This window comes from Cervus elaphus, chromosome X (assembly GCF_910594005.1).
Source record: "Cervus elaphus chromosome X, mCerEla1.1, whole genome shotgun sequence".
Taxonomy (NCBI): domain Eukaryota; kingdom Metazoa; phylum Chordata; class Mammalia; order Artiodactyla; family Cervidae; genus Cervus; species Cervus elaphus.
The window spans coordinates 52,588,520-52,613,956 of record NC_057848.1 but is presented as its reverse complement, the minus strand read 5'-3'; the positions used below and the strand labels follow the sequence as shown (position 1 = coordinate 52,613,956).

Below are 25,437 nucleotides of genomic sequence, written 5' to 3'. Positions count from 1 at the left end.
GTGTCTCTTGTGTCTCTTAAATCTCTCGCATTGGCAGGTGGGTTCTTTACCACTAGCGCCACCTGGGAAGCTCCAGACTAGCCCAGAACAGAATCCAATTGCCTGATTTGTGCATACTGCTGCTAGGTTCAGAGGTTGAGAATATACAATATTTAGTTACTATCTCTGACTCTTTAAACTGATTATTTACAGTTATATCTGATATGGACTTAAGGTCACAGGCTAGGGTAACTTCCCTCCAGTCCCATTTAGGACAACTTAGTCCTTGGTAAGAAAATAACAACATAGTAAACATTCCAGTTAAATAGATAAAAATGCCTTTATTTCTAAAACATGGCTTAACTACACCCACGGTGTGCTAAGCTTGTTTTGGAATCATCTTGCAGCTCCAAGTAAAACCAGGCCAGTGGAGGAACAGTTGGGGCTATTGGTTCCCGGCACCAAGGTGTCACTACTTCAGCAATTCAATCCACACAGTTATTCTCCAGATGTTTTTTGTGACGTATGGAGAGTCGTTTTGGATTCCTCTGTACGACAGAAAGGTCCGACCTTGAGGAAGATCGGTAGCCCACATCCTCTGCTTTGATAGGCTTAATGATGTGGCCTGGTTTGGTGACAACCTTGGGCATGGTCAGCTTTTGGAAGGCCCTCTGGGTGTTCCATGTAGATCCTATGGGGGTCTGGATGGTCCTCTCAAATTGTTGATGGTGTGTGAATGGATGCGGAAGCACCTGCACCTGGAAAGGAAGGCAGAGTGACTTGGCCTGAGCCAAGGCTGTAAACTCTAATGGCACCTGGCCAGGTAGTTTTAGCACATAAGCCTCAGTCCTACATGATGGCTGTGGTGAGTGGAGCTAGGTATGCCCTTGCACCCATCCAACTTTAGGAGTGCCAAGCTGCTTGATGACATTTGGGAGGGGCCTAAGTGGGATCAGAAACTCCCTTCCCCCAGGCTTGCCCAACAATGGAGGGATGAAAAACCATCCCGACAAGGTCCCTGTGGCAAGAGGAACACTAATTAGCTTCAGGGTTGCTGGCCCCCAGCGGGTCTTCCTATATAGCACTGTGACCGACAGACATCTAAGTACTGATGTATCTGCGCCTCTCCTGCCTCTTCATCCCCCTCCTTCTCCTCCCCTTGATTCATAGCATTGATGTTTTAAGGAACCCAAAGATTTACTCCCAAATCCTGAACTCCACCAGGCTACTACACTCAGCTTCATGCTCTTCCCAAGTCTCATTTCTTTGCCCAGGACTCTTTTGCACTCCACCAAAGTGCTGGTTTCAGACTTAAATAATCTTTAAGTGCTTCCCCAAAGGCCAAAGAGGAGGAAAAAGACATAAGCAGAAAAACGGGGAAGTTACAATCAGTAGTCTCTGGAGATACTCAATGGAACACTCAAAGAGAAGCTTGAGTACTGCTAGGCGGTCCTGGTGGTAGTGAAGGACACAGATTCTTTAGGTTAAGGGAGGGTCTTAGTGGGGTTGACAGAGTATTATTGAAATCATATTTTTCTCCTCTCTTCTGTACCTATTAAATAGCTCCCCCCTCTTTAGAATGAAAAATACAACTTATTTCAATATTAAACTGACTAGGGTAGATGGTCATAGATGATCACGGGGTCATAGATTTTCAGAACTGAAGGGAACATAAAGGTCACTGAGTCCCATCTCATTCCCAAGTCCCCTCTATGTATGCTCACACCCCCAGAGCAACCCTTTCTCTCTTTGGACCAGCAGAAAGTTTTTCCTTGAATGGGAATCTTACTTTTCCTCTAACTTCTATGTTATGTGGCTGCACTCCACACGAAAGCCTTCAATAGAGTTGAAGGCCATGATTGTGCTCGTTTGCTCTTCTCTTGGGTAAACATCCCTAGCTCATTATCATATGATACAATTTTACATCCTTTCACTGTCCTGAACAAGTTGGTCTTCATTTTTCTTAGGACGTAGGTTAAACCTATAGCCTCCAAACATTACCTGGATTATAAGCACAAGCCTGAAGAATGGCAACTGTTAGTTTTGTGAGACCCATTTGCATCAGCATTTTCTGGGGTACTGGCTGAAAATGCAAATTTGGGGGCCTCACCAATGTTGCAAAGATTCAATTTTAACCCACCCACCCAGTAATTAAAACAGCGGAGTCAATCTGGGGAATTATTCATCTCAGAGTCAGTGAAAACAAGAATAGATCTGATCTGTGGTCAAGATCACACACCCCTCTTGACCACAGAGCAGTAGGACACTCCTCCCAAGGAGCAGAGCCAGGCAGCGGAAGAGGAGGCTGCTAAATTGCTCTCTATCCCTCACCTGATGAGCTGCTGCATGGATGTTCCGCTTCTCATTGATAATCACATTTGGCAAATTCTTGTCTTTCCTTGGAGGACCCTCAGGGGCTTTAATGAGAAACCTGGAAAGCAGAACAGCAGGGTGTCTGACTAACAGCATTAAGGACTTAGTCAAAAGGGCAGAGAGGACACGTGAGGGTGAAGTGGGAGAACCTGGTGCCCTTCTGACTTTCTTTCCTGTTCTTACCGGCGTCTCTTCTTGGCACTGGGCTTCAGGCCCATACCACCCCATTCGCCCCAGCCAGGCAGAGTCAGGTCCAAGTCCTTTGGCTTACTCGCCTCCACAGCTTCCCTCTTCTCTTTCAAGAAGTCTCTGATGACATCATCCCCAGCAAAAGCTTCCTTTATCATCTGCCTTTGATCTCTCTCTCCTTCATCTTCCTGGGAAGAAACAACAGTTAGGTCTTGCCTCCTGAGCCGAGGTTTGTGGCAAGATGGTTGGGTTGTGACATTTTAGCGCCCTCTAGGGGGAAGTGCAGAACAACGATGGTCTTGCACTACAAACTCATCAGCAGCCAACCAAGCTCTGATCTTCTCTCTAGGGTAAATATCCCTAGCTCATTATCATAGGACACAATTTGGACACAATTTAAAACTTTCAAGAAGGAAGCTGTAGGGTGGAGGAAGGAACCAGTCAGCATCAGGAGGGGGAGCTCCAAGTGGGCCTGGCCAGAATGTGGGAGTCCTTCAGTTTATATCCCTGAAAAGACCGGGGCTCCTCACTTGAGCAGTTTCAATGACTTAATCAGGGAACCCCAGACCATTTGAGATCCCATTGAGTAGAGCAAAACACCGTCAGCAGCTCACTGACTCACTCACCTTTGAGTTGTCCTGCTTGGCATCTGGCCAGAGCTTTGAGTGAGTCCCTCTGTCCTCTGAGGGCTTTAGAGTCACCCCAGGGAGGATGTGGTGGCTCAGAATTTAAGATGAGGGAGTCTCAGCGGCACTTACGTATTTGCATCTATGAAGCTGTCGCTGGGACCAGCCTGGGCAGTACTATTCCGGACCTCTCAACTACCGCCATGTGCCCCCAGCACAAAACTTCTGATTCTATTGCTCGCGCAGGAAGGACACCTTCCACGCCAGCTCTGATTCCCGCCCCCCACGACCCCGGCTCTGCTCACCAACTCCTGTACAGTCGTAGGAACTGCCAAGGACTTCACGGAAGGCGATTTTGTGGTTAGGAGGTTCTGGAGATCAATCATTTGTTCCTTCCTTTTCTTCTCCTTGGGGGCGCCAATATGATTACTTAGATTCTTCTCCAACTGCAGCCCTTCCACTGCAGTTCTGGGAAGCTCCTTGTTTTCCACACACCCTTCTCTGCCCAGCTCCTCCAGCTCGTCCAGAGTCTGAGCTCTCTCTGGCCTCTGCAGCAACATGGGCTCCTCTTCCTCCCTGGCAGGTTCCTCTCTCTGAGCTGTCCTCGCTGAACTCAGTTCTTGCTTCCCTGACTGATGGTTCTCCGTGATGAGCTTCTGAGACAGTGCCCTCAATTCGGACAGCACCTCCTGGCTGCTAGGATCTGGGGGAAGCAATGAAAGGTGTCAGAAAAGTAGGGTGGGTGGTGTCTCACCAGCATTTATTGACCTCTTGCTGGGCATGGGGCACCAGGGGAGACAGGCTAATGACAACAAATGGGCAAGAGAAGATGCCATTCGTTGGATCTCCTGGTGATTTCACTACCTGTCAAGTCACAGGCAATGGAGTTTAGTAGGAGTTAAAAGCAGCACTCTAGGAAGCAGGTGTTCTGGGTCCTGTTCCCAGCTTTGCCAGTGACTCTGTATAAGTGGAGCCATGGCTTAATTTGCCCAGAGAGCAGGCTCTATCTACTTGGGAGGATCGCTCCAAATTCCACATTTTTATTAAAAAAGCTGTTTTAGCAACTGGCTTCTAAAAGCAACTTCGTTGTCATTTATTGAGTTGGCCAAAACGCTCAGATTTTTCTGAGATCAGGAGGGAAAAACCCGAAGGAACTATTTGGCCAACACAACATTATTTGTAATTTCTCTTTTTTAATTTCTAAAAACTGTGACGTCCTATTTGTAATTTACACTGTAATCTTCTACTTGTAAAAACTGAATCCAGCATTGTTTTACCTTAAAGCAGCATCTCACAACCTGCTGTGGCAGTCAAGTAGCTCGCACTTTCCAGCCACCAGGGCCATCTGAGCAGAGCAAACACCACTAGTCTGAGAGCCCCGGGGGAGACATGGCCGTGACATGCTTCTAGACTGTACCCTGCGTTGACTCAAGTCACTCCCATTCCCAAGTTCATCCTTCTCTCTAACTCTGGCTTGAAGTCAATGGCGCAAGCTACTTAAGATCTGGCCTGAGGATGTGTGTGTTTACTGTCAAGGATCAACTTTCCTTGCTCATTTTGTTTGGGGTCCATGCCTTCCCACTATTTTAGGATACTATTTCCCCAAAGGTTTGAGATCTTTCATATTTATCATCTGTATGTGCTAAGTTGCTTCAGTCGTATCAGACTCTTTGCAACCCCATGGCCTGTAGCCTGCCAGGCTCCTCTGTCTGTGGGATTCTCTAGGCAAGAATACTGGAGTGGGTTGCCATGTCCTTCTCCAGATCTCCCTGACCCAAGGATCGAACCCACGTCTCTTATCTACCTTTCATTCCACAACCAACTGTGTGATATATTTCACTAGACAGGCAGTTTTTGAGGGGTCTGGGAGGAACCATCCTGGCCTGTGGCTAGTGCTTTCTACAATCCTCTTGGAAGTGGCTGCTTATAAATACTAACCTTGGAAGTCTTTAGCTGAAAACCTCAAGTAAAGGTCCCCTAATACATTCTAAACAACAGCTTAAAAAAATTTTTTTAAGCCATGGAAAAACAGAATCTTGTTGTCATGTAAATGCATTCATTATTCTTACAGGAAATATAATTGGACCAGAGAATCTGACCAGACCAGGTGATTACTGAGTGCAGTTAGTTTCCTGAGCAGGCTTTATAACGCCCTGCTTTGTCCCCAGAATGGGAACTCCAACCTGCCTCAAGGGTGCCAAGGTTGCTAATATATATAATATGCAAATCGAGTCTGAGCATGGGGTAACAATTCTAATTTACCCTGTACCTTGTAGTCAGTCATTCACTCCTATCAAGAAAGTCGCACCCCACATCAACTATCAACCAGCGTTAACAGAGTGCTAAGAATGCCACTCCTCCTCCCCGAACAAAGCAGACAACTGCAGTGATGATCTGAAGACATTTCATAATATCTCAAAATACACCTTTGCATCTGTGGGTGTGAACGATTTTCAGATTTGCCAGCCCACCACATGCACCGCTCTCTGGCTTGCAGGTCCCAGTGATGTTAACTCCCGCCCCTCCTTCAAGGATGGGGTACTTCTGTCTTTCTGAAGACTGAACACACACTCTAGAGCCATGCGGATGCCCGCTTATGAAATGCCTTTGAAGAAAAACGGTCATAATGAATATATTTTCTCTTCAGGGACCCATGGCACTCTCTTGAAAGGCCCTAGAGCCTAATCTCTGCAGCGGGTGGGCGGGCACAGTTTTCCTCTTTGGCCAAGAGCAACAGCATCAGGCAGCCCCCCCTGTGGTGTACCACTGCTCACCCTTTTTTACAGGCCTGTGCACTGGCTCCGCCACGTGGTTGAGCTCAGACTTCTGTCTAAGTGATCGCCGTTCCTCAAATTCTTTCAAGAGAGTTTCTTCTTCCACCACTGCTCTTTCTTCCTCACTTTCAGAAGTCTCCTGGGCTTCAGGCTCAGCAGGATCTTCCAGGTCTTTCTGGACCTCAGCCTCTTTGGCATCACTGAAGTGATTCCGCAACATCCAGGGGTTCAGTCCATTTGCCTTTATCTGCACCCCATTCACCATGTCAGGGACAAGAGGTTCTTCCTCTTCCTCCTGGCCTTCCTCCTCTTCCTCACTCTCAGAGGCCGCCCGGACCTTCTGCGTCAGCTCTTTGTTCCTGGCCAGCTGTTCCTGCATAGCCTGGCGAGCCTGGGGGAAAGGCATAGCACGAGCGCCTGTCATTAGTGACCGCAGTCACACCTCTCCCAGTCCACTCCTCAGAGCTGCCTCCTCTCAATCTTCCTGGTACCTACCATTTAAACTGCTTATACACCATTGTGTTAACAGGTATGGAACAAAATGGAAGACAAATTCTTTGTTCTCAAGGAATCGACATGTGAAACAAGTGTTTATTTTTTTTTTTAAACACACAACTCCTCTCTTCTTTAACTGGACTTGCCTTTGGTGCTGTTTCCCTTTCATCTCTCCTTTTCCACCTTGTTTCTGGTCATTTTCCTCTCTGCCTTAGAAATTTTCTCATGCCTTTTTAGATTCCTGGTTTTCCATTCATCCACATGGTTTTTTTCCCAACTCTGCTTCTGCTAGCATCCTTATGGACTGCTTTGCCTTTCTTCCCTCCAATTCCATATCTTTCACCCTGATGGTGTCTTACCTCCAGGTCATATTTGGCCATAATTGCCTTTGATTTTGCCCATTTCCCACTGTTCTGGTGCTTAAGGCTCATTCGCTCCTGGAAAGAAAGGGCACAGTGAGCTCCTTATTGCTTTCTAGGGAAAGCAGGTTCAAGGGTTGGGGGCCAGAGGCAGCCTCACCATCATTCTGGCTTTGTCAAGTTTTTTCAGTTCTTCCAGTGCCACAGCAGGATTGACCTTCTGCAGCTTCTCAAACTCTTTTAAGGCTTGCTTGGCCTTTCCTTTCTTCAGAATTCTGTGATACCTATAGGGTGAGAGAGGCATGAAGGAAGAAATAGAGCTGAACCACACATGTAAGCGCCCCCACCACACGAGGGGTCTTCTAGTGCCAGGGATGGACTGGACGTCACGGAGCTAGCTGACTTCAGGGAGCCGGCTGGAGACCTGCGAGGCTTGGTGGGACCCTCAGTCCCTGCAGCCCCCAGGGGCAGACCTCCACAAATGAGTCCCCTCCACTTCTAGAGCACAAACACAAGGGAAGAGCAGAACATGATCCCAAAAGGCAAAAAAAGCAGGAAGGAAGCCCTATTGGCCTCACAGCTGTTGAAGTCACAGCTCATTCAGCAGAACCACTCCGTGATGCCCTGGAAAGCAGTGAAAGTAACTGAACAGTCCTGTTTGTTTGTTTGTTTATTTATTTATTTAACAGTCCTGTTTTTAGCAAATCCAAGATGGGAAGCCAAAGCCAGAGGAGCAGGCACTGCTGAAGTGGGCAAAACTCTCTGAGGTTGGTTTGAGGAAAAAAGAGGCCAGTCACCCCTCTTTGGGACTTTTCCTACAGGACCCCACAGCTGCCATGGGAAAAGTTCTCTCCTAAGGACTTGTGGTTAGCCATGCCACTTTCCCATGGAACCCAAGGCTGGTTCACAGGGGCTTCCTTACTTTTTGCTTTTGATTCTCTTCTCTCTTCGAGCCCTGGCCTCATAGTAGGACTGCAGGGCCCGGGCCCTTTGAAGCTCTGCTCGGCGCATCTTTACCTACAACGAATGGCATTTACAGTGACCCCTAGGATTGATGGCAAATGCCGGGAGAAACAGAGCATGCCTGGGTGGATCAAAGGGCTCAGCACACTTACCTCTTCCAGGCTCATAGCTTTGAGAGAGGCCTTTTCCACGGGAGTCAGTAAAGGGTCTGTCACGGGCTGCTTGTTCTTATGGAGAAGATTAAAAATCTCCTGCTCCAGGGGAGTTCCTGCCTTAAGGAGGTAACAGAACACTCTAAGTCTTAAGTCATGCTCCTAGAGTCTCCCTCTTTACAATCCTTTGGCCATCTACTCTGACACAGTGATTGGAATCACAAACTGGACAGGATGGGCTGTTACAGAAAAAGAAGGGGGTTCTAGGCTTGCTGTTCAAGGGTGCAGATAAAGCCTTACATTTTATTCTGATTTAAGGTAACTTCAGCAAGGGGCCTCTGAGGTTACTCTCTAATATTACTGAGGGAATCACTCTGTGTTCAGATGAACAATGTATATAAAACAATACCATTCTCTTAAGAATCAAAGCAGGATGCTCTTAAGGTAAATGCCTGCAGGACAGAGGAACAGCAGTACCAAATTGTCAGTCTAGAGAGTTGCAAAACAAAATGGTCCCTGAATTCTTATGTATATTTGAAGCAGATTACTCTTAACACAAAGTTAGGGACCTCAGATCTGTATCAGTCTCCCTTTAAGAATATTTCTAGAGGAAAGGGGAGGTTAGGTCTTAAGATGAGCACAAAAAGACACCGCCTTTAACAAAATGACCTCCAGGTAATTAGCCTGCTTCCTGACAGTTCAAATTTAACTCTAGTCAATTTTTAACTTGGCTCTGATGCCTCACTTCCCAGAAAACTTTGCATGCTAGGTGGTGTCTACGCTAATGAAACAAAATGGACTGTGAACCAGTGACTTCACATGTCAACAAAAGACCCCATTTGCTGCTTGACTGATATTGTAAGGATGGCTAAAATAATCAGGCTGATCATGTCATGGTCCACTTTGGCAAGGCATAAAGATAATAGCCCTGGGCAAGAGCCAGTTTCAAACCTCATGCACATGTTTTATGTGGTTTTCTTGAAAAGCCATATATATCACAGTCAGTGTTAAACTTACAAATATCTGAACAAATGCATAAACACACATCATCCCATGTTACACTACCCTACTGATCGAACCATAAACCTATTCTACTGAATAGTAAAGGTGCATGTTCTTCCATTTTTAGTATTTGCAGTAGTGATCAATCACAGGCTACAAAGTGATTTACATTACAATGTTGTAATCTCCCTCTGATTCAATTCAATTTACAAACACTTATTGATTGTAGCTACATTCCAGGCACTTGTGTGGGGTGCTAGGAATACAGAATTAATTAAGATAGTTCCTGTCCTCATAGAGCTCATAGCCTTTCAGAGGAAAGAGCCACTGCACCACCACCAACATGATGGGTTAAAAGTTCATAGGAGTAATCACAGAGGAAGGAACAATTCTGAGTAGGAGATGGGGTAGGCTTGGAGAATGAAGAGACTTTTTGAATTAGGCTTTGAGGCATCAGCACAATTCTACAAGGAGGGGAAAAAAAACTAAAGGGAGAGATGTGTATAAGCAAAACACAGATCTAGGGAAGGGAAAGATATGTTAGGGAACAATGCATTGCCTAGTGTAGCTAAGATGCGAGGTACTTCTGTCTTATTCTGTAAGTGGAGAGCCTTTTGAAGGATTTTAAGCAGAAAAGTGACAACTGGTGCTATGTTTTGGAGAGAAAAGCCTGGTGACTGTGTAAGGGGTTCTATGGAAAGTGTCAAATGAAAATGAGACAACGAACCAGGGCTGTGAGACAGAATTACAGGACTCACACCCTGCGTGGGCTGGCAGTTGAGGGGAGGAGTTATGTCGCTGACTGAGGGACAGCATGAAGGTCATAGTACCGCTTAGGTATCTGGGGAAGGAAAATACTAGGCGTACTTTGTTGTGTGTCAACTTTAGGTGCACTGGGGAGACCCAGGCGAGGCCTGTGAGTCACGTGGAACACGGGTCCAGAAATCAGGAGTTGACAGTGATCTGTACCATATTTACAGCCCAAGAATAAAAAAGGACTAAGAAAGTCAGATAAAAACCAAAACAGACATGAAAACAACGACAAGCCTAAGTTCCAAGGCAGCAGTTTTAATCACGATATGTTAACGGTGTCAAATAGGCTGAAGACGCAGAGGACCTGGGATGTGGCCATTGGGAGGCCCCTCACTAATGCATTTGGAAAGAAGTTTCAGGAAGGTAGTAGGGAAGAGGGAGACAGAACAGGGACCAGCGCTTTCCTCATGTTCCTCATCAGCTGACAAGGTTTACTTCATTTTTGTAAAGTTTAAATTCAGTGGATTTGATTTTTAATAAAATCAGTTTGTCCTGTAAGTCAAAGGGGTTTCTTTACCATCTTTTCATAGCATTTAAAAGGCTGTCTGGCGTACACTGTGGTCTGCCCACCTCTCAGAGGGGCATGTGCTATTTTCTAGCAACCAGACCCTGCCAACACCCCCCAGCCCCACCCCCAGGCACGCTGAGAAAGGAAGGTTTTGAGGAGCACACTTCTGGAAATGGTGGTACCAGCTGCTAGGGGAGGGGAGGAGGGAGAGGGTGGTAAGTTACCTTACCTCATTTCTAGCACTTTGCCATTTACAAATGCTTTCTCACACATTATCCTCTTTAACGCTTCTCAGCTAGAGTCAAATGGAATTTTAGGTAGCTGGACCAAAACTGTAAGTGCTGACTTTTTAGATTCTTTATTTCCAGGAACACCAGTATACTGCTAGCCCCTGGCCTCTGGCCTCTAAGGTGCTACTAGCCACCAAGGACCCCCTGACTTCTCTGTGCCATGTTGGTATAATTTCTCAAAAATGAACCTCAGACTGGTTGCACCATTCTCAGTACAACCCCTCCCCCACCATCTCATCTTTAATGACCAATTTGGCATTTGCCTGGCACCTCCAAAATCACACCAGCATTTGGAAAAAGCAAGGTGCAGAACAGTGTGGAGTAGATTACTACTACTTTTTTATTTTAAAAAATGAGATAAACATAAATATATCCATAAAACTTTTAATTTAATAAGAACAAATAACTTGTAGGAGTGGTGACCTCTGGGTGGGAGTATGGGGGTAAAAATGAGCAGATGGGGGACAGGGGTGGGGTCAAATGCTCATTTCTTCTATACTTATTTTCAAATCCTGCAAATTGTATTACCTCTTAAAATTTTTTTCCTAAAGTCTCCCTTCCATCCTGCAGCCACACTTTAAACCTGATCTCATTTTCATGTGGAAAAGGAAGCATCCTAGAAAGAGAATGGTGGTGACTTTCAATAACAACATCAGAAACAGAGTTTATCCCCATAATAAGCAACACCTTGCTCAATGTCTAGCTATGGCAGCAAGCCATGTTTACTTTAATGAGCTTTAATTATCTCAACTTCCTGACACATACTACACCATTTTGGGATTTACAGAAAGCAGAGAAACCATCTATCCGGGGTTTAGGTGCTGCTGTTTTGGGCTGTCTTTCTGCTGAAAACAGAACACCCCCTTATAGACTCCATAACCAATGCTGTATTGGAAAAGAAAGGCTATCTGTTCTGAAGTTGTTCAGACTAAACACTGACACTTCACGGACAACATGGGATTACTAACTTTAATTTTGCCATTGGCATAACTACTGTTCCACCTCTGGCCCCATCATTTACCACCACCACCATTTCATAACAGATAAGCTATTTCAACACCATTAAAGTGGAAAGAATAACTTCATAATAAAAAATAGCTGACAACCCCACATCACCACATTCACAATTATCCTTACAGTTCAGATTGAAAAATTTGCCTGATGTCAGTGCTTGGGAAACCCAGCTCTAAAATATAATTTTTATTTTCTGCAGCTCAGTCATAATGAGTTACTTGCTAAGATTCTAGTCATTATCACCAATCTGCTATATTTTAATGTGGTGTTCCTTTTCAAGTGAACTTCGGTTCTGCTGCTCATATATCCCGCCTAAGGCATCATTAATGCTGCCAGGTTCCTGACTCTCCCCAGATCAGAATGCTGGCTGTAAAAGCTTTTAAAAAACCAGCGTGTGAAAAAGAAAACATCATGATGTTCCTTCTCTATTGGCAACTCAGACATTGTCACACAAAAACATGGAGATAATCATGTGTATGTTGAGGGGGGGGGGGGCGCTCCCTGGTGGCTCAGACTACCTCTCTGGTGGTAAAGAATCTGCCTGCTACTGCAGGAGACGTGGGTTCGATCCCTGGGTTGGGAAGATCCCCTGGAGAAGGAAATGGCAACCTGCTCCAGTATTGTTGCTTGGGAAACCCCATGGACAGAGGAGCCTGGCGGGCTACAGGCCATGGGGCGGCAGAGTCAGACACAACTCAGGGACTAAACAACAACCATGCAGGGGGCACGCCAAGCTGAGGAAGGGTGAGCTACTGCCTATGAATCTTGCTCTCCCACCCCCTCCCTTTCTAATCACTCAACCAAAATGACCACAGCTGACCATTCCTGCTTAACATGTCTAACAAGACCAACGGCAGGCTCTGCAATGTCCACGCTGTGTGACCTCACCTTTCAAGGGGCACTAACCTTCCAGCCACTGACCACATGTTCGATGGGAGCAAAGGCTGACTGAGGCTTGCTCAGGGGAAAAACCAGCTGCTCTGCTTGCCGGTTCTTCAGAACGACAGGATCCCATTTGGAGAGGATTTGGGAGCTTTTATTGAATGCCACTTCTCTGTGGATCTGAAACAGGCAAAAGCACACAGAAAGAAAGAGCCACGAAATGAATCATTAAACTCAAAAGAACCAGCAGGAAATTAGGAGGCCATGTTACTCAGTCCAAGAAAGAATCAGGATGCTAGAGATTAGCTCTTACTTACTTCTCAGGACTGCACTTGCCCTGAGATTAGTTTTAATCTTTTCCAAGGTGAGGCAACCACAACTTGCCCCCCTCCCACTTCTCAGGCCTTCCCCGCTTCTCATCTTGCCCTTTTTTTCTTGGTCAGTTTCTTCCCCTTGGTGGACCACATTTTCTTTGACTTACCCGCTCAATCTCTTCTCTGTGAAGTGGTAACTCCACAGTCTTCTTCGATTTCACTCGATTCAACTGCTTTTTCACAGCAGCCAATGAAGATGAAGTTTTAACAGGCTCAAGCAGATCTGAAACGACCAGCTTTTCTCCTGATCCTGTAGAAAGGCCAAACTTTCTGGTCAGACTGAGAAGTGAGGCAAAACCTCAGCATCACCTTAGCAGAAAGTGCTGGCAGCCAGGCAAGTGTGCAGGGAAGCAGGAATAACCCTTTTACTTCCATCACTAGCCAGAGTGATGGCACTGATTTCCTACATCCCCAAACGTGTTTAAGTGTAGAAGAGAGAAAACTATTTAAAACAGTCATTTGATTTTCTCCTGGTCTTTCTGGTTCCACGATTGCCCACTGCAATTCATTCTTCACACAGCAGCCAGTGTTTTGAAACTGTAAATCACAGGATGTCATGATACTGCAGAAAGTCCTCCAATGGCTCCCCATTATTCTCACGGCTCAGTGGGTAAAGAATCTGCCTGCAATGCAGGGGACCCAGGTTTGATTCCTGGGTCGGGAAGATCCCCTGGAGAAGGAAATGGCAAACTACTCCAGTATTCTTGCCTGGAGAATCCCACGGACAGAGAAGCCTGGCAGGCTACAATCCATGGGATCACAGGAGTCGGTCACGACTCTTAGTGACTAAACCACGACCCTGTCTGCCTCTCCAACCTCAAGTTACCCGCAAGTGGAGGGTGGTCCAGCCACACTGACCTCGCCCTTCTTCTTCAAACATGCCGACCATGTTATCTCCCTCAGCGCCTTTGTACCAGCTGCCCCCTCGCCTGGAACACTACTCCCTCTCTCTGCATACTTGACTTTTCTTGTTATTCAGATCTTGGTTTAAGTTTTGCCTCTTCAGAGGCATTTCATTCATGCTTAGCCAAAGGAAAGTAGCCGCTTTGCCACCCGACTGTATCATTTTGTTATAATTCACTTACTGTTTCACTGCCTTAGGATGTAAGCCCCAGGAAGTCACTTATTCTTTACTCTGTAGCTAAACCAATCCTGAAACTTATACACAGTAGAAGTACAGTATTTGCGGAATGGGTAAGCTTGGGAGAATACATTGTTACCAGTGCTGAAAGGTTACAGTAATGATTACTGGAAGTGCCTAACTCATTCACCTTGCCTAAGTTGTGAATACAGTAGGAAAGATTTGGCACCTAGACTCAGTATCAAGTGAAAATCTCAACTCTGCTATTTACTAGATCATATATTCTCAATTGGGGTGATATCATTTCCCCACCCAGGGGTAAAAATTGGTTCTTAGGTGAGTGGACATAAGAAAAAAAAAAAACCTTAAATACAGTTAGCTCATCAAGCTCTATGGCAGATCTTGACTGTGGCCTTTTCATTTTCTTTTAGAAATGGAAGAAATTCAAGAGCATCCGATTACCCTTCTTCATCTACTCATGGGTTAAGTGTGTATGGTATGATTCACTAACCACATCAAAAATAGCTGGAAAGAGGGCGCCAAGGGGAAGTAGACCATTATGCTTTTGGAATTCCACAAGGTGCATGCAGACAGTTTCCTTTGTTAACTTACCTTCAGAACTTACACTGAACTCCGACACCTTCAGACTAGCCTCAGACCTCTCAGCCAATTTCTGCCTAAAATTAAGCAAAACAGAATACATAGAGAATGAATACATTCTGCTGGGGAACAAACACCTCTCTTCAAACAATGCTTTGGTTTCATGTTTATTCTAGAGTTAGGTTTTGTCACAAAATAACCAGGAAATCTTTTCCTAAGCTGGACACAGTAGTTTAACCATCTCTTAATGAAAACAGCCTCTCAAAAACACAAGGCAATGCAAGGTAGGCATGGTGAAAAAGGTATTGGGCTTGGATTCAAACATGTCTGGATCTGAATACCCGATCTGTCACTTATTCTAGTGACTTTGGGACATGTGAATCTTATTTTCTATTTGAAGAAGCTGAAGTGCAGAGGATTTGCCTACAGTCTCCAAAGTACATGCCCTTAACAATGATGCTGAAAAATGTTGTCTTCGGCACTGAGTAAATGTTAGCTGCAGATAAGTCCCATGGAATCAGCTAGTTAGAAATGTCCATATTGAAGGGAATGCTACCTATCCTTTCCATTAAGTGAACTGATTGATTCCAGAAGCTTCTGATGCTTTCTTTCTCCATCATTGTCCCCCTGGAAACAGAAAAAGGAAGAACCATCAGAATGATGAGGGGAGGGAAAAGACAGTATGAAAATTGAGGCCCATGTAAAATCTCCCATTCTTTTGGTCAGTGGAGAACTGGGAAATCAGATGAGGTCTGGCATGCAAGCATTCCAGCTCAAACAGGAAGAACTGCTTCAAAAAGCCAGATTTCCCCACTGTAAGGAATATAGAGCCTTAGTAATCAGGAGCTAATGCCATGCTTCTGTCTTAACTGGTTTTAAGAAAAGTGCCATGAGAATAATATTTCTGTATAGAATATATAGTGTGATCTGACATGGGAATCTTAACATAAAAAAAGCCAATCTAAGTAGTTTTCTCAAGAGAATAAAGAGCTGGAATTCCTATAGCAGCTGCCCAGCTTAATTATGCATGTGTATATTTCAGTCAGAAAATCAAGTAACTCTATGGAAATCCAAACTTGGAAATAGGGAAATCATATGGCAAACACACTCCAAGTGGCACCACTGAGCCCCCTCCCCAGAAACTACACTTAGCATCTCACAATCAAGCTGCCATAGCTTTAACTGTGTCTGTGAGCATCTACACTTTATCTTGATTTATTTTGTGTTTCCATTAGCAAGGTATGTCCTAAGGTAATCACTTCTTTGTTTTATGCCATTTTGGCTTAGGTTTCATAGGAATGCTCTAATTTGGAAACCCATAACTGTAATTTATTTGTGAGACCTGAACAAGTGCAAACAATGTTGCCACCCCTTTTCCTTCCATGAAGTGTGCCCTCTATCCTAATTTTGAAACAGAAGGGAAACTGGAGAAGGCAGTTTAGCGGGTGTCACTCACTTCATCTTCACTGGTGCTCAAGGGGTAGTCTCTTGGCAAATCCTCTAGTTCTTTCTGTTGGTTCAAAGCCAGAAGGTTGCTAAAGGAGATAAAAAGACATACTATCACTTGAAGCAATTTTTCTTATATTCAAATGATCTCGAAAACATAACTTCAGTTCTCAGTACATAACAGTCTTATCCCCTGGAAGAGGTGCAAACCAAGTAGTATTGAGCATCTTTGGAAATTTTCCAAGACACAAAATCTGGATTGCAGAAGGCAGGCATCGCCTGTTAAAAGGTGAGCAGTGTTAGTAATACCCATACAGAACTGCATGAAAATGGAAAGGTCTAACACTCTTCAGTGATTGATTAGCACTGCATTTCCCACAGACCTCTGGGAGGCTATAAAAATGTCAGACCCTAGGTAAGGTGGCAGAAGATGCTGTTGATGGCCCTTGAGGCAAGGCAACTTCACTATTAATATTTCTAAGCATTCGCCACATGGAAGACACCTGTATAGGTGCTGCTTACTCAAAAGTGACATCTTGATCACCTGTTCTCAGAAATCGAAAAACAGGGGATTGGAAGAAAGCAGCTGGAGCTTGCTCAGCAAAGTAGGTACTTTATTAAAATGTCGTGGATGACTCCAATTAACAAAGGTTTCCAAGATAAGGCGAGTTTATAACGAAGTCACTGCCTGCGCAGCAGGCGGAAACGCTCCGCACCGGCGGCATCAAAAGAAGTCACGTGATGAGGAAAGCGCTACATATTAACTTAGCTGGAGAGGGAGAAACCGCAACAGGACCAACAGGGATGAGACTAAGAAGATGGAGAGCGGAGGGGGCGAATTAAATTAACAGGGCTTTAAAGGATGGATCATGGAAATAGTAACGAATGGTGAGATCCTGGGAGGGGAACAACTGTCGCCAGCTAATAGATGGCCTCTGTTTCTCAAAAGCCGGGAAAACCGACCCCCAGCGAGGCTCAGACCCCCTCTCCGATCGCTACCCCTCACCTCTCCGCAGCCTGGTTCGCGCTCATCTCAGCAGCCTGTCTCTCACATGGACCAGGAGCGGAAGTCGAAAAGAAAGCGATTTCCGTACCGGCCGCAAAGCAATTTTGGCTTCCGCCAATCACGCGCGACTAGCGGCGTCACTTCCGGCCCGCCCCGAGGTGTACAAGGAACTAAGCAGTTCGGGAGGCGCCCGCGGGGAATCGGGAGTCTGGAGGAAAAAGCGTGTCAGCGGGTGGAGCTCTGCTCTCCCCACCCACCTCTCAGCTCTTCAGCGCGTCAGCGTCCGTCTTCCCGGCCCCGGGTTTCCAGGCGGCCCGGGCGGGTGAGGTTAGCACGAGGGTGCCGCGCTGTCGGGGACCGGGCTGAGCCTTCGTGGCCCTGCCTCATCCAAAAGGAGAGGCTCCAGCGTCTGTCGGTGATTGACAGCGTCCTGCGAGCCTGCTGCCAGTCAGCTCGAGGCGTTATTGACCGCCGGGGAAGTGACCAGCATTGTGCTAAGACCCTGGCGATCCGCCGGTGGACAACAAAGCAAGTTTCCTGCCCTCTTAAGGAAAAAATCCTTTGTCACCCCGCTTCCCCTTGTAATTGCAGCTCTGGGTTCCTACTTCCTACATAACAAAGTTTCATTCAAGAATGGGCTGTGTCTGTGGCTGCAACTTCCTCCTCTCCCATCAACCTTTAAGAATTTTTCCTTAATTAAAAGTAGAAAAGTAATACACGGAAAAATACACTCTTTTTTCGAAGCCTCTCCCATTTTGTTTTCACCCCACCGTTCCGCTGAACCTACTCTGGACAAGATCGTCTTGTTACTAAATAAAAGGGACACTTCTCGGTCTTTGTCTTCCCAGAAGTCTGTGGTATTAGATACTGTTGGTTTGTGTTCTTAGTGATATTCAGGGAATGTTTTGGAGCAACTACTGTATGCTAGGCCCCTTGGCACTGGCGATACACTGGTGAATAAAACAGACATGTTCCATGGCCTTATACAACCTACTTTCTACTGGGGTTAAAGACAATTTTGTCATGGTTGCAACTCCATCCTGGGCTCCCATGACTCCACTCTCCTGGTATCTTAGCTTTATGACCATTTCCCAGCGTCTTCTCTGCTGGATATCTCTTATGTATGAACTCCCTAAATGATGATGTTCCTTAGGTTCTGTACTCAGTGCTCTTTGTTTAAACCATGTGGTCTTCTTAAGCCTTTAACACTTGTATCAGTTCAGTCCCTCTGTCATATCTGACTCTTTGTGACCCCATGGACTGCAGCAGGACAGGCTTCCCTGTCCACCAACTCCCAGAGCTTGCTCAGACTCATGTCTATCAGGTCGGTGATGCCATCCAACCATCTCATCCTCTGTTGTCCCGTTCTCTTCCTGCCTTCAATCTTTCCCAGCATCAGGGTCTTTTCCAGTGGTCAAAGTATTGGAGTTTCAACTTCGGCATCAGTGCTTCAGTGAATGTTCAGGACTGGTTTCCTTTAGGATGGACTGGTTTGATCTCCTTGCTGTCCAAGGGACTCTCAAGAGTCTTCTCCAACACCACAGTTCAAAAGCATCAATTCATTGGCACTCAGCTTTCTTTATGGTTCAACTCTCACATGCATACATGACTACTGGGAAAAACAATAGCTTTGACTAGACGGACTTTTGTCAGTAAAGTAATGTTTCTGCTTTTTAATATGCTGTCTAGGTTTGTCATAGCATTTCTTCCATGGACCTGGAAAAGGGAAAGACTACCCACTCCAGTATTCTGGTCTGGAGAATTCCATGGACTACAGTCCATGGGGTTGCAAAGTCGGACACGACTGATTGACTTTCACTTCTTCCAAGGAGCAAGCATCTTTTAATTTTATGGCTGTAGTCACCATCTGCAGTGATTTTGGAGCCCAAGAAAATAAAGTCTGTCACTGTTTCCTTTGTTTCCCATCTATTTGCCATGAAGTGATGGGACCGGATGCCATGATCTTAATTTTTTGAATGTTGAGTTTTAAACTGGCTTTTTCACTCTCCTCTTTTACTTTCATCAAGAGGCTCTTTAGTTACTCTTTGTTTTCTGCCATAATGGTGGTATCATTTGCATGTCTGAGATTATTGATATTTCTCCCTGCAATCTTGATTCCAGCTTGTGCTTCATCCAGTCTGGCATTTCACATGATGTGCTCTGCATTTAGGTTAAATAAGCAAGATGACAATATACCACCTTGACGTACTCCTTTCCCAATTTGGAACTAGTCCATTGTTCCATGTCCACTTCTAACTGTTGCTTCTTGATCTCCTGCATCTCAGGAGGCAGGTAAGGTGTTCTGGTATTCCCATCTCTTTAAGTATTTTCCACAGTTTGTTGTGATCCACACAGTCAAAGGCTTTAGTGTAGTCAATGAAGCAGAAGAAGATGTTTTTCTGGAATTCTCTTGCTTTTTCTATGATCCAGCAGATGTTGGCAATTTAATCTCTGATTCCTCTGCCTTTTCTAAATCCAGCTTGAACATCTGTAAGTTCTCAGTTCACATGCTGTTGAAGTCTAGCTTGGAGAATTTTGAGCATTACTTTGCTAGTGTGTGAGATGAGTGCAATTGTGTGGTAGTTTGAACTTTCTTTAGCATTGCTTTTCTTTGGGATTGGAGTGAAAACTGACCTTTTCCAGTCCTGTGGCCACTGCTGAGTTTTCCAAATTTGCTGGCATATTGAGTATAGCACTTTAACAACATCATCTTTTAGGATTTGAAATAGCTCAAGTGGAATTCCATCACCTCCACTAGCTTTGTTCGTAGTGATGCTTCATATCAGGACTTGTATCAGCACTTGTATCAGGACTCCAAAAATCTACATTTCTAGCCCAGATCTCTTTCTTGAACTCCAGACTAGTATCTTAGATTGCAATCTGGCAATTATTTTTGTTCCTCAGGCACATCAACTGTGAAGTATTTGGTGATTTCTCTCTTTTCTATCAGAATTTTGTATTTCCCATCTCTATGACTGGCACCATCAACTATCCAGTTAGGCAAATCTGAAATCTGAGTCACCTTAGATTCCTCTCTCCCTGATGATTTACAGTGATTCCCTTGCATTGCCAGTTCTACTTCCTAAATCTCTCTCATGCAGCTCACCACCTTTCTACCATTGGAAATCTAGATATTGCCATTGTGTCAGACCCTTGCAATTTCAAGCCTGTGGTATTTCTGTAATCTGTTGTAGAAAAGGGGAGCTTAAATCACACTGATGAAGAGCATGGGTTTTGAACTAGTCTCTGTGTTTGAATTTTATCTCTGCCGCTTGCTAGTTTTGTAATTCTTGAGTAAGTCATCTCTCTAAGCCTTTGTTTCCTCATCTTTAAAGTGAGAATTCTAATAATACATTGGATAGTTGTGAGGACTAAGTGAATTAGTATACATAAAGCACTGGAATAAATGGCAAGCCCTTAGAATAGTACCTGTCACATTAAAATGCTTGATAAATATTAACTCTAATAATTAATTTTTTGGTGGCTCAGATGGTAATGAAACTTCCTGAAATGCCAGAGACCTCGGTTCAATCCCTGGGTTGAGAAGATACCCTGGAGGAGGGCATGGCAACCCACTCCAGTATTCTTGCCTGGAGAATCTCCATGGACAGAGGAGCCTGGCAGGTTACAGTCCATGGGGTCACAAAGAGCTGGACATGACTGAGCAACTAAGCACAGTACAGGACAATTATGTTTTACTGGCTTTTCAGTCATTAGTCTCTCCTCATCTAGTCACATAAGTTGGACCATGTCATGCCCCTACTTAAATAATACAAATAGACCCTCATCCCTTTCAAGATAAAATGAAAAAACTCTTTAGTCCTGTCTACTTCTTCAACTATTTGGAACTGCTTGCTCCTTCCCCCAAGCCAATTCAAATTATATTTTTATGGGCAGATGATGCTCTCTTAATCTTACATAAAGTATGAATAGAAGCATTTTAAGAAAACATTGACATTTTTTATTGATTTATACTTAATCTAAGTAAAGACAGTGTGTTTGCTATGCAAATGCAGCTTTGAGACAAGTCCCCTAGGTACTCCTCTTTCGTAGCTCTAACCAGATTGCTGCCCCATTTCCCTCTTATGTGAAATTATGGCACAGCTGAGACCTAAAGGAGGAGAGGGGGCCAGCCCTGCGGGAACCTGAAGATGAGTGTTTGGGCAAAGGAAACAGTGTATACCCAGGACTTCTGGATTAGGAAGAGCTTGTTATATATTCTAGCAACTGAAAGGCCAGTGTGCGACTGAATGGTGGTGAAAAAAAAAAAGGTAAATATAGCAGCAGATGGAGAGGTAGTCAGGGTCCAGGTCTTGTAGGCTATGGGACAATTTGGATGTTACTCTACATAAAATGGGTCACAAATAAAGGGGTTATGTAGGAGAGTGACATAATCTAAATTTTGATAACATCACTTTAGCTGGGGTGTGAATGGATGAGTTGGGCACCAGTAGAAGCAGAGAGACCTGTCAGGAAGCTATGGTGTAGTATAGGGAGAGAGGATGATGGTTTGGAATATCGTGGTAACTGTGGAGATGGAGTCATTGGTGGGCTCACCAGAGACATGTGGGAGGTGAAGGAAAAAGGAAGATTATGCCTACATTACTGGATTGAACAAGTCCAGTAGATTATTAAGATGGGGAAGACTAGTGATGGAGAGACAGATTTGTCGAGTGAGACCAAAAGTTCAGTTTAGTACTTTTGAGGTTTGAGAGCAAGATATCTAAGTGGAGAAATCAAGTGTGTAGTTAGGTAGAAAAGTTGTGAAAGATAATTAGTCAAGAACTCTTGATCTTTTTTGGGGGGTGGTGGGCTGTACCACACAGCTTAGAGGATAGGATCTCAGTTCCCTGACCAGAGATTGAATCCAGGCCACAGTAGTGAAAGTGCCGAATTCCAACCTCTAGACCACCAGAGAACTCTCATAAGAACACTTGATCTTGATTAGAGCTATTAGTGATTATCAGTAAAATAAAAGTATACCACCCCCATGCACAAGTATGTTTGTATTTCAACTGGTTGACATTTCATAAAAAAAGACCCAGGCTCACTCAAAACTTGCAACATGGCCAACAGTTGTGATTTTACCATAAATTCATGATGTTTTGTGCCCTACAGCATCTAACCTATTCCTTGAATATAGTAGGGGCTCAATAAGTGTTTTTGAATTAGTGAATGAAAAAATTCATGCTAGTCCATGTTATTCATTCTTGTAAAAGATGTATAATAATAATAATAATATTTTAACTTTAGGATTTACAGAGTGCTTGCTATGGTCTGAATGCTTGTGTCTCCTCAAATTCATATGTTGAAATCCTAATCCCCAATATGATGGTATTTGGAGGTGGGGCCTTTGGGAAGTGAATAGGTCATGAGGGTGGAGCCCTTGTGAATGGGTTTAGTACCCTTATAAAAGACACCCCAGGGAGCTCCCTTGCCCTACTCCACAATGTGAGGACATAGTGATAAGGTGCTGGCCCTGAATCAGGAAGAGGGCTCTCAGATAACCATGATGGCACCTTGATCTTGGACTACCAGCTTCCAGAATAGCCAGAAATAAGTTTCAGTTCTTAATAAGCCACCTTGTCTGTGATCTTTTGTTTTGCAGCCTGAATGAACTAAGACAGTGCTCTTATATCCCTTGTGCCATTTTATATTTTTTGTATTAAACTTTGAATTTTAAGATAACTATAGATTCACATACAGTTGCAAGAAGTAATACAAAGATTCAGTGTATCCTTTACCCAGTTTACCCTAATGGTTATATCTTACAAAACTCTAATACAATGTTACAACCAGGATAATGATATTGATATAGCCAAGGTACTGAAAGCTTCCATCACCACAATTATCAGTTATGTTGATTTTTTACAGTATACCAGCTTTCCTCCCACCCCTGACTCCTCCTTAACTCCTATCAATCACTAGTCTGCTCCCCATTGCTATAATTTTGTCATTTCAAGGATGTTCAGTTAAGTTCAGTTCAGTCACTCAGTCGTGTCTGACTCTTTGCAACCCCATGTTATATAAATAGAATTATATAGGATGCAACTTCCTGGGTTTATATTCTTTCACTGGAGATTTATTCAGATTATTCTGTATATCAGTAATTCATTTCTTTTTGTTATTTAAATGTGTAATTCAATGGTTTTTAATAAAATTACACAGTTGTGCAGTCACCATCACAATACATTTTAGAACATTTTCATCACCTCCCAAAACAGACCTTGTACCCTTTAGCTATCATCCCCTTGTATAATCAGAAATGTATTTGATCTTTGTCCCTGGATCCTGGCACAAAGCTCCCAACGTCCTTGGAATTTTCTGTGCCATAGGAATGCCTTTTGCCATTCATAAGGAGACCCTTTCAACCATACCTGAGTTTATGTTGATGAGGTGACTTTTGGAAGTGTGTTAGTTGCTTAATCGTGTCCAACACTTTTGCAACCCCTTGGACTGTAGCCTGCCAGGCTCCTCTGTCCATGGAATTCTCCAGAGAAGAATACTGGAGTGGGTAGCAATTCCCTTCTCCAGGTGATTGTCCTGACCCAGGAATCAAACCCAGGTCTCTTGTGTTGCAGGCAGATTCTTTACCATCTGAGCCACCACTTTTGGAAAGCCCCTAAGTAACCTAAAGGTGGGGGCTGGTTGCCAAGAAACCAACCATGGTTAAGGAGTTGGAACTTTCAGCCCCACTCCCTGACCTCTGGGGAAGGGACGGGGGCTGGAAGATGGTGTTCAATCTCCAAGAGTCAGTGATTTAATCAGTTATACCTGTGTAATGAAGTCTCCATAGAACCCTGAAAGGTCAGGTTTTAGAGAACTTCTGGGTTGATGTGGGGAGATGGGTGTGTCTGAGAGCATGGAAGCTCCATGCATCTTTCCACATACCTGGCACATAGCATCTCTTCCAATCTGCCCATTCCAGAGTTACATCCTTTTTACAATAAACCAGTAATCTAGTAAGTAAACTGATTTTCTTAGTTCTGTGAGTCCCTCAAGCAAATGAGTTGAACCTGAGGAGGGGGTTGGAACCTTCAACTTATAGTCAGTGGTCAGAAGCACAAGTAACAATCTGGGTTTGTGATGGGTAGCTAAAGTGGGGTGGGAACAGTCTTGTGGGACTGAGCCCTTAACATGTGGGATCTGACACTCCCTCAAGGTAGATAGTGTCAGAACTGAGTTAAATTTGTAGGACACCCTTTCAGTATCCAGGTCTTCCCTGTAGCTCAAATGGTAAAGAATCTGCTTGCAACGCAGAAGACCTGGGTTCGATCACAGGGTCAGGAAGATCCTCTGGAGAAGGGAATGGCAATCCACTCCAGTATTCTTGCCTGGAGGATCTCATGGACAGAGGAGCCTGGCGGGCTACAGTCCATGGGGTCACAAAGGGTTGGACACAACTGAGCTACTAACACTACTACTGATGTCAGTATCTACTGATAATTGGAAAATTGCTTGATGGTGTGGGAAAAAACACCTGGACTCCTGGCCCAGACCCTTCCAGCTGTAGGCATTCACTTAGCCTATTTTTTGTCTCTATAGATTTCTCTATTTGACATTTCATATGAATGGAGCCATACAATATGTGGTATTTTTGTGACTGGGTTCTTTCACTTAGAATAATTTTCAGGGCTCATCCATGTTACAGCATGTCTCAGTACCTCATTCCTTTTTACTTTCAGAATAATGTTCCATTGTATAGATGTACCTACCCTATTTTACTTATATAGTATTCATCAGTTGATGGATACTTGGATTACTTCCATTTTTTACTATTATGATGTATCATGATGGTATTATTTTTTACATTATATACATGATGAACATTTGTGTACAGGTTTTTGTGTGGACTTCTATTTTCACTTCTGTTGGGTATATACCTAGGAATAAGATTCATAGGTCATACAGTAATGAACTGCCAACCAGTTTTACAATGTGACTGCACAATTCTGCAATGTATGAGGTTTCCAGATTTCCCACAACCTTGTCAAAACTTTCTTGTTTGTTTTTGATTATAGTTGTTCTGGAGAGTATGAAGTAGCAGTAGCAGTATCTCAATGCAGTTTTGATTTGCATTTCCCTAATGACTAATGATGGCCATCCCTGTGGCTCAGTTGGTAAAGAATCCGCTTGGCCCCAAATATGGTGTATATTGGTAAATGTTTAATGTGCATTAGAAATATGTATGTATTCTGCTATGTTGGTTGGAGTGATAGACATCAGTTTGGTTAAGTTGGTCAATAGGTCAAATTGATATGACCCTCAGTCATACAGTCACAGGAAATAAATCCCAAGGTCACAAAGAATTTTTCCTATGTTTATTTCTAAAAGTTTTATAGTTTTACAGCTCATACAACTCAACAGCAAAAGCCCAGAAATCAAGAAAGAAATCAAAATATGCATAGAAATTAATGAAAATGAAAACATAACAACCCCAAGCCTATTGGACACTGTAAAAGCAGTGCTAAGGGGAAGGTTCATAGCAATATAGGCTTACCTCAAGAAACA

At 44.2% G+C, this 25,437-nt stretch overlaps 1 protein-coding gene across 1 annotated transcript; it reads right to left on the bottom strand.

Annotated features, from left to right (window-relative positions):
* Nucleotides 1–294: 294 nt before the first annotated feature.
* UTP14A (UTP14A small subunit processome component) lies at nt 295–17,051 on the bottom strand. The gene is made up of 15 exons (XM_043896673.1): nt 16,927–17,051; nt 15,931–16,009; nt 15,031–15,101; nt 14,487–14,551; nt 12,901–13,043; nt 12,444–12,599; nt 7,911–8,030; nt 7,718–7,812; nt 6,956–7,079; nt 6,796–6,873; nt 5,942–6,332; nt 3,473–3,870; nt 2,536–2,729; nt 2,311–2,410; nt 295–737 (listed from the first exon to the last, which is right to left on the bottom strand). The coding sequence occupies exons 1-15, from the start codon at nt 16,950–16,952 to the stop codon at nt 465–467; spliced, it is 2,313 nt and encodes a 770-aa protein (XP_043752608.1). The 5' UTR covers nt 16,953–17,051; the 3' UTR covers nt 295–464.
* Nucleotides 17,052–25,437: the final 8,386 nt, after the last annotated feature.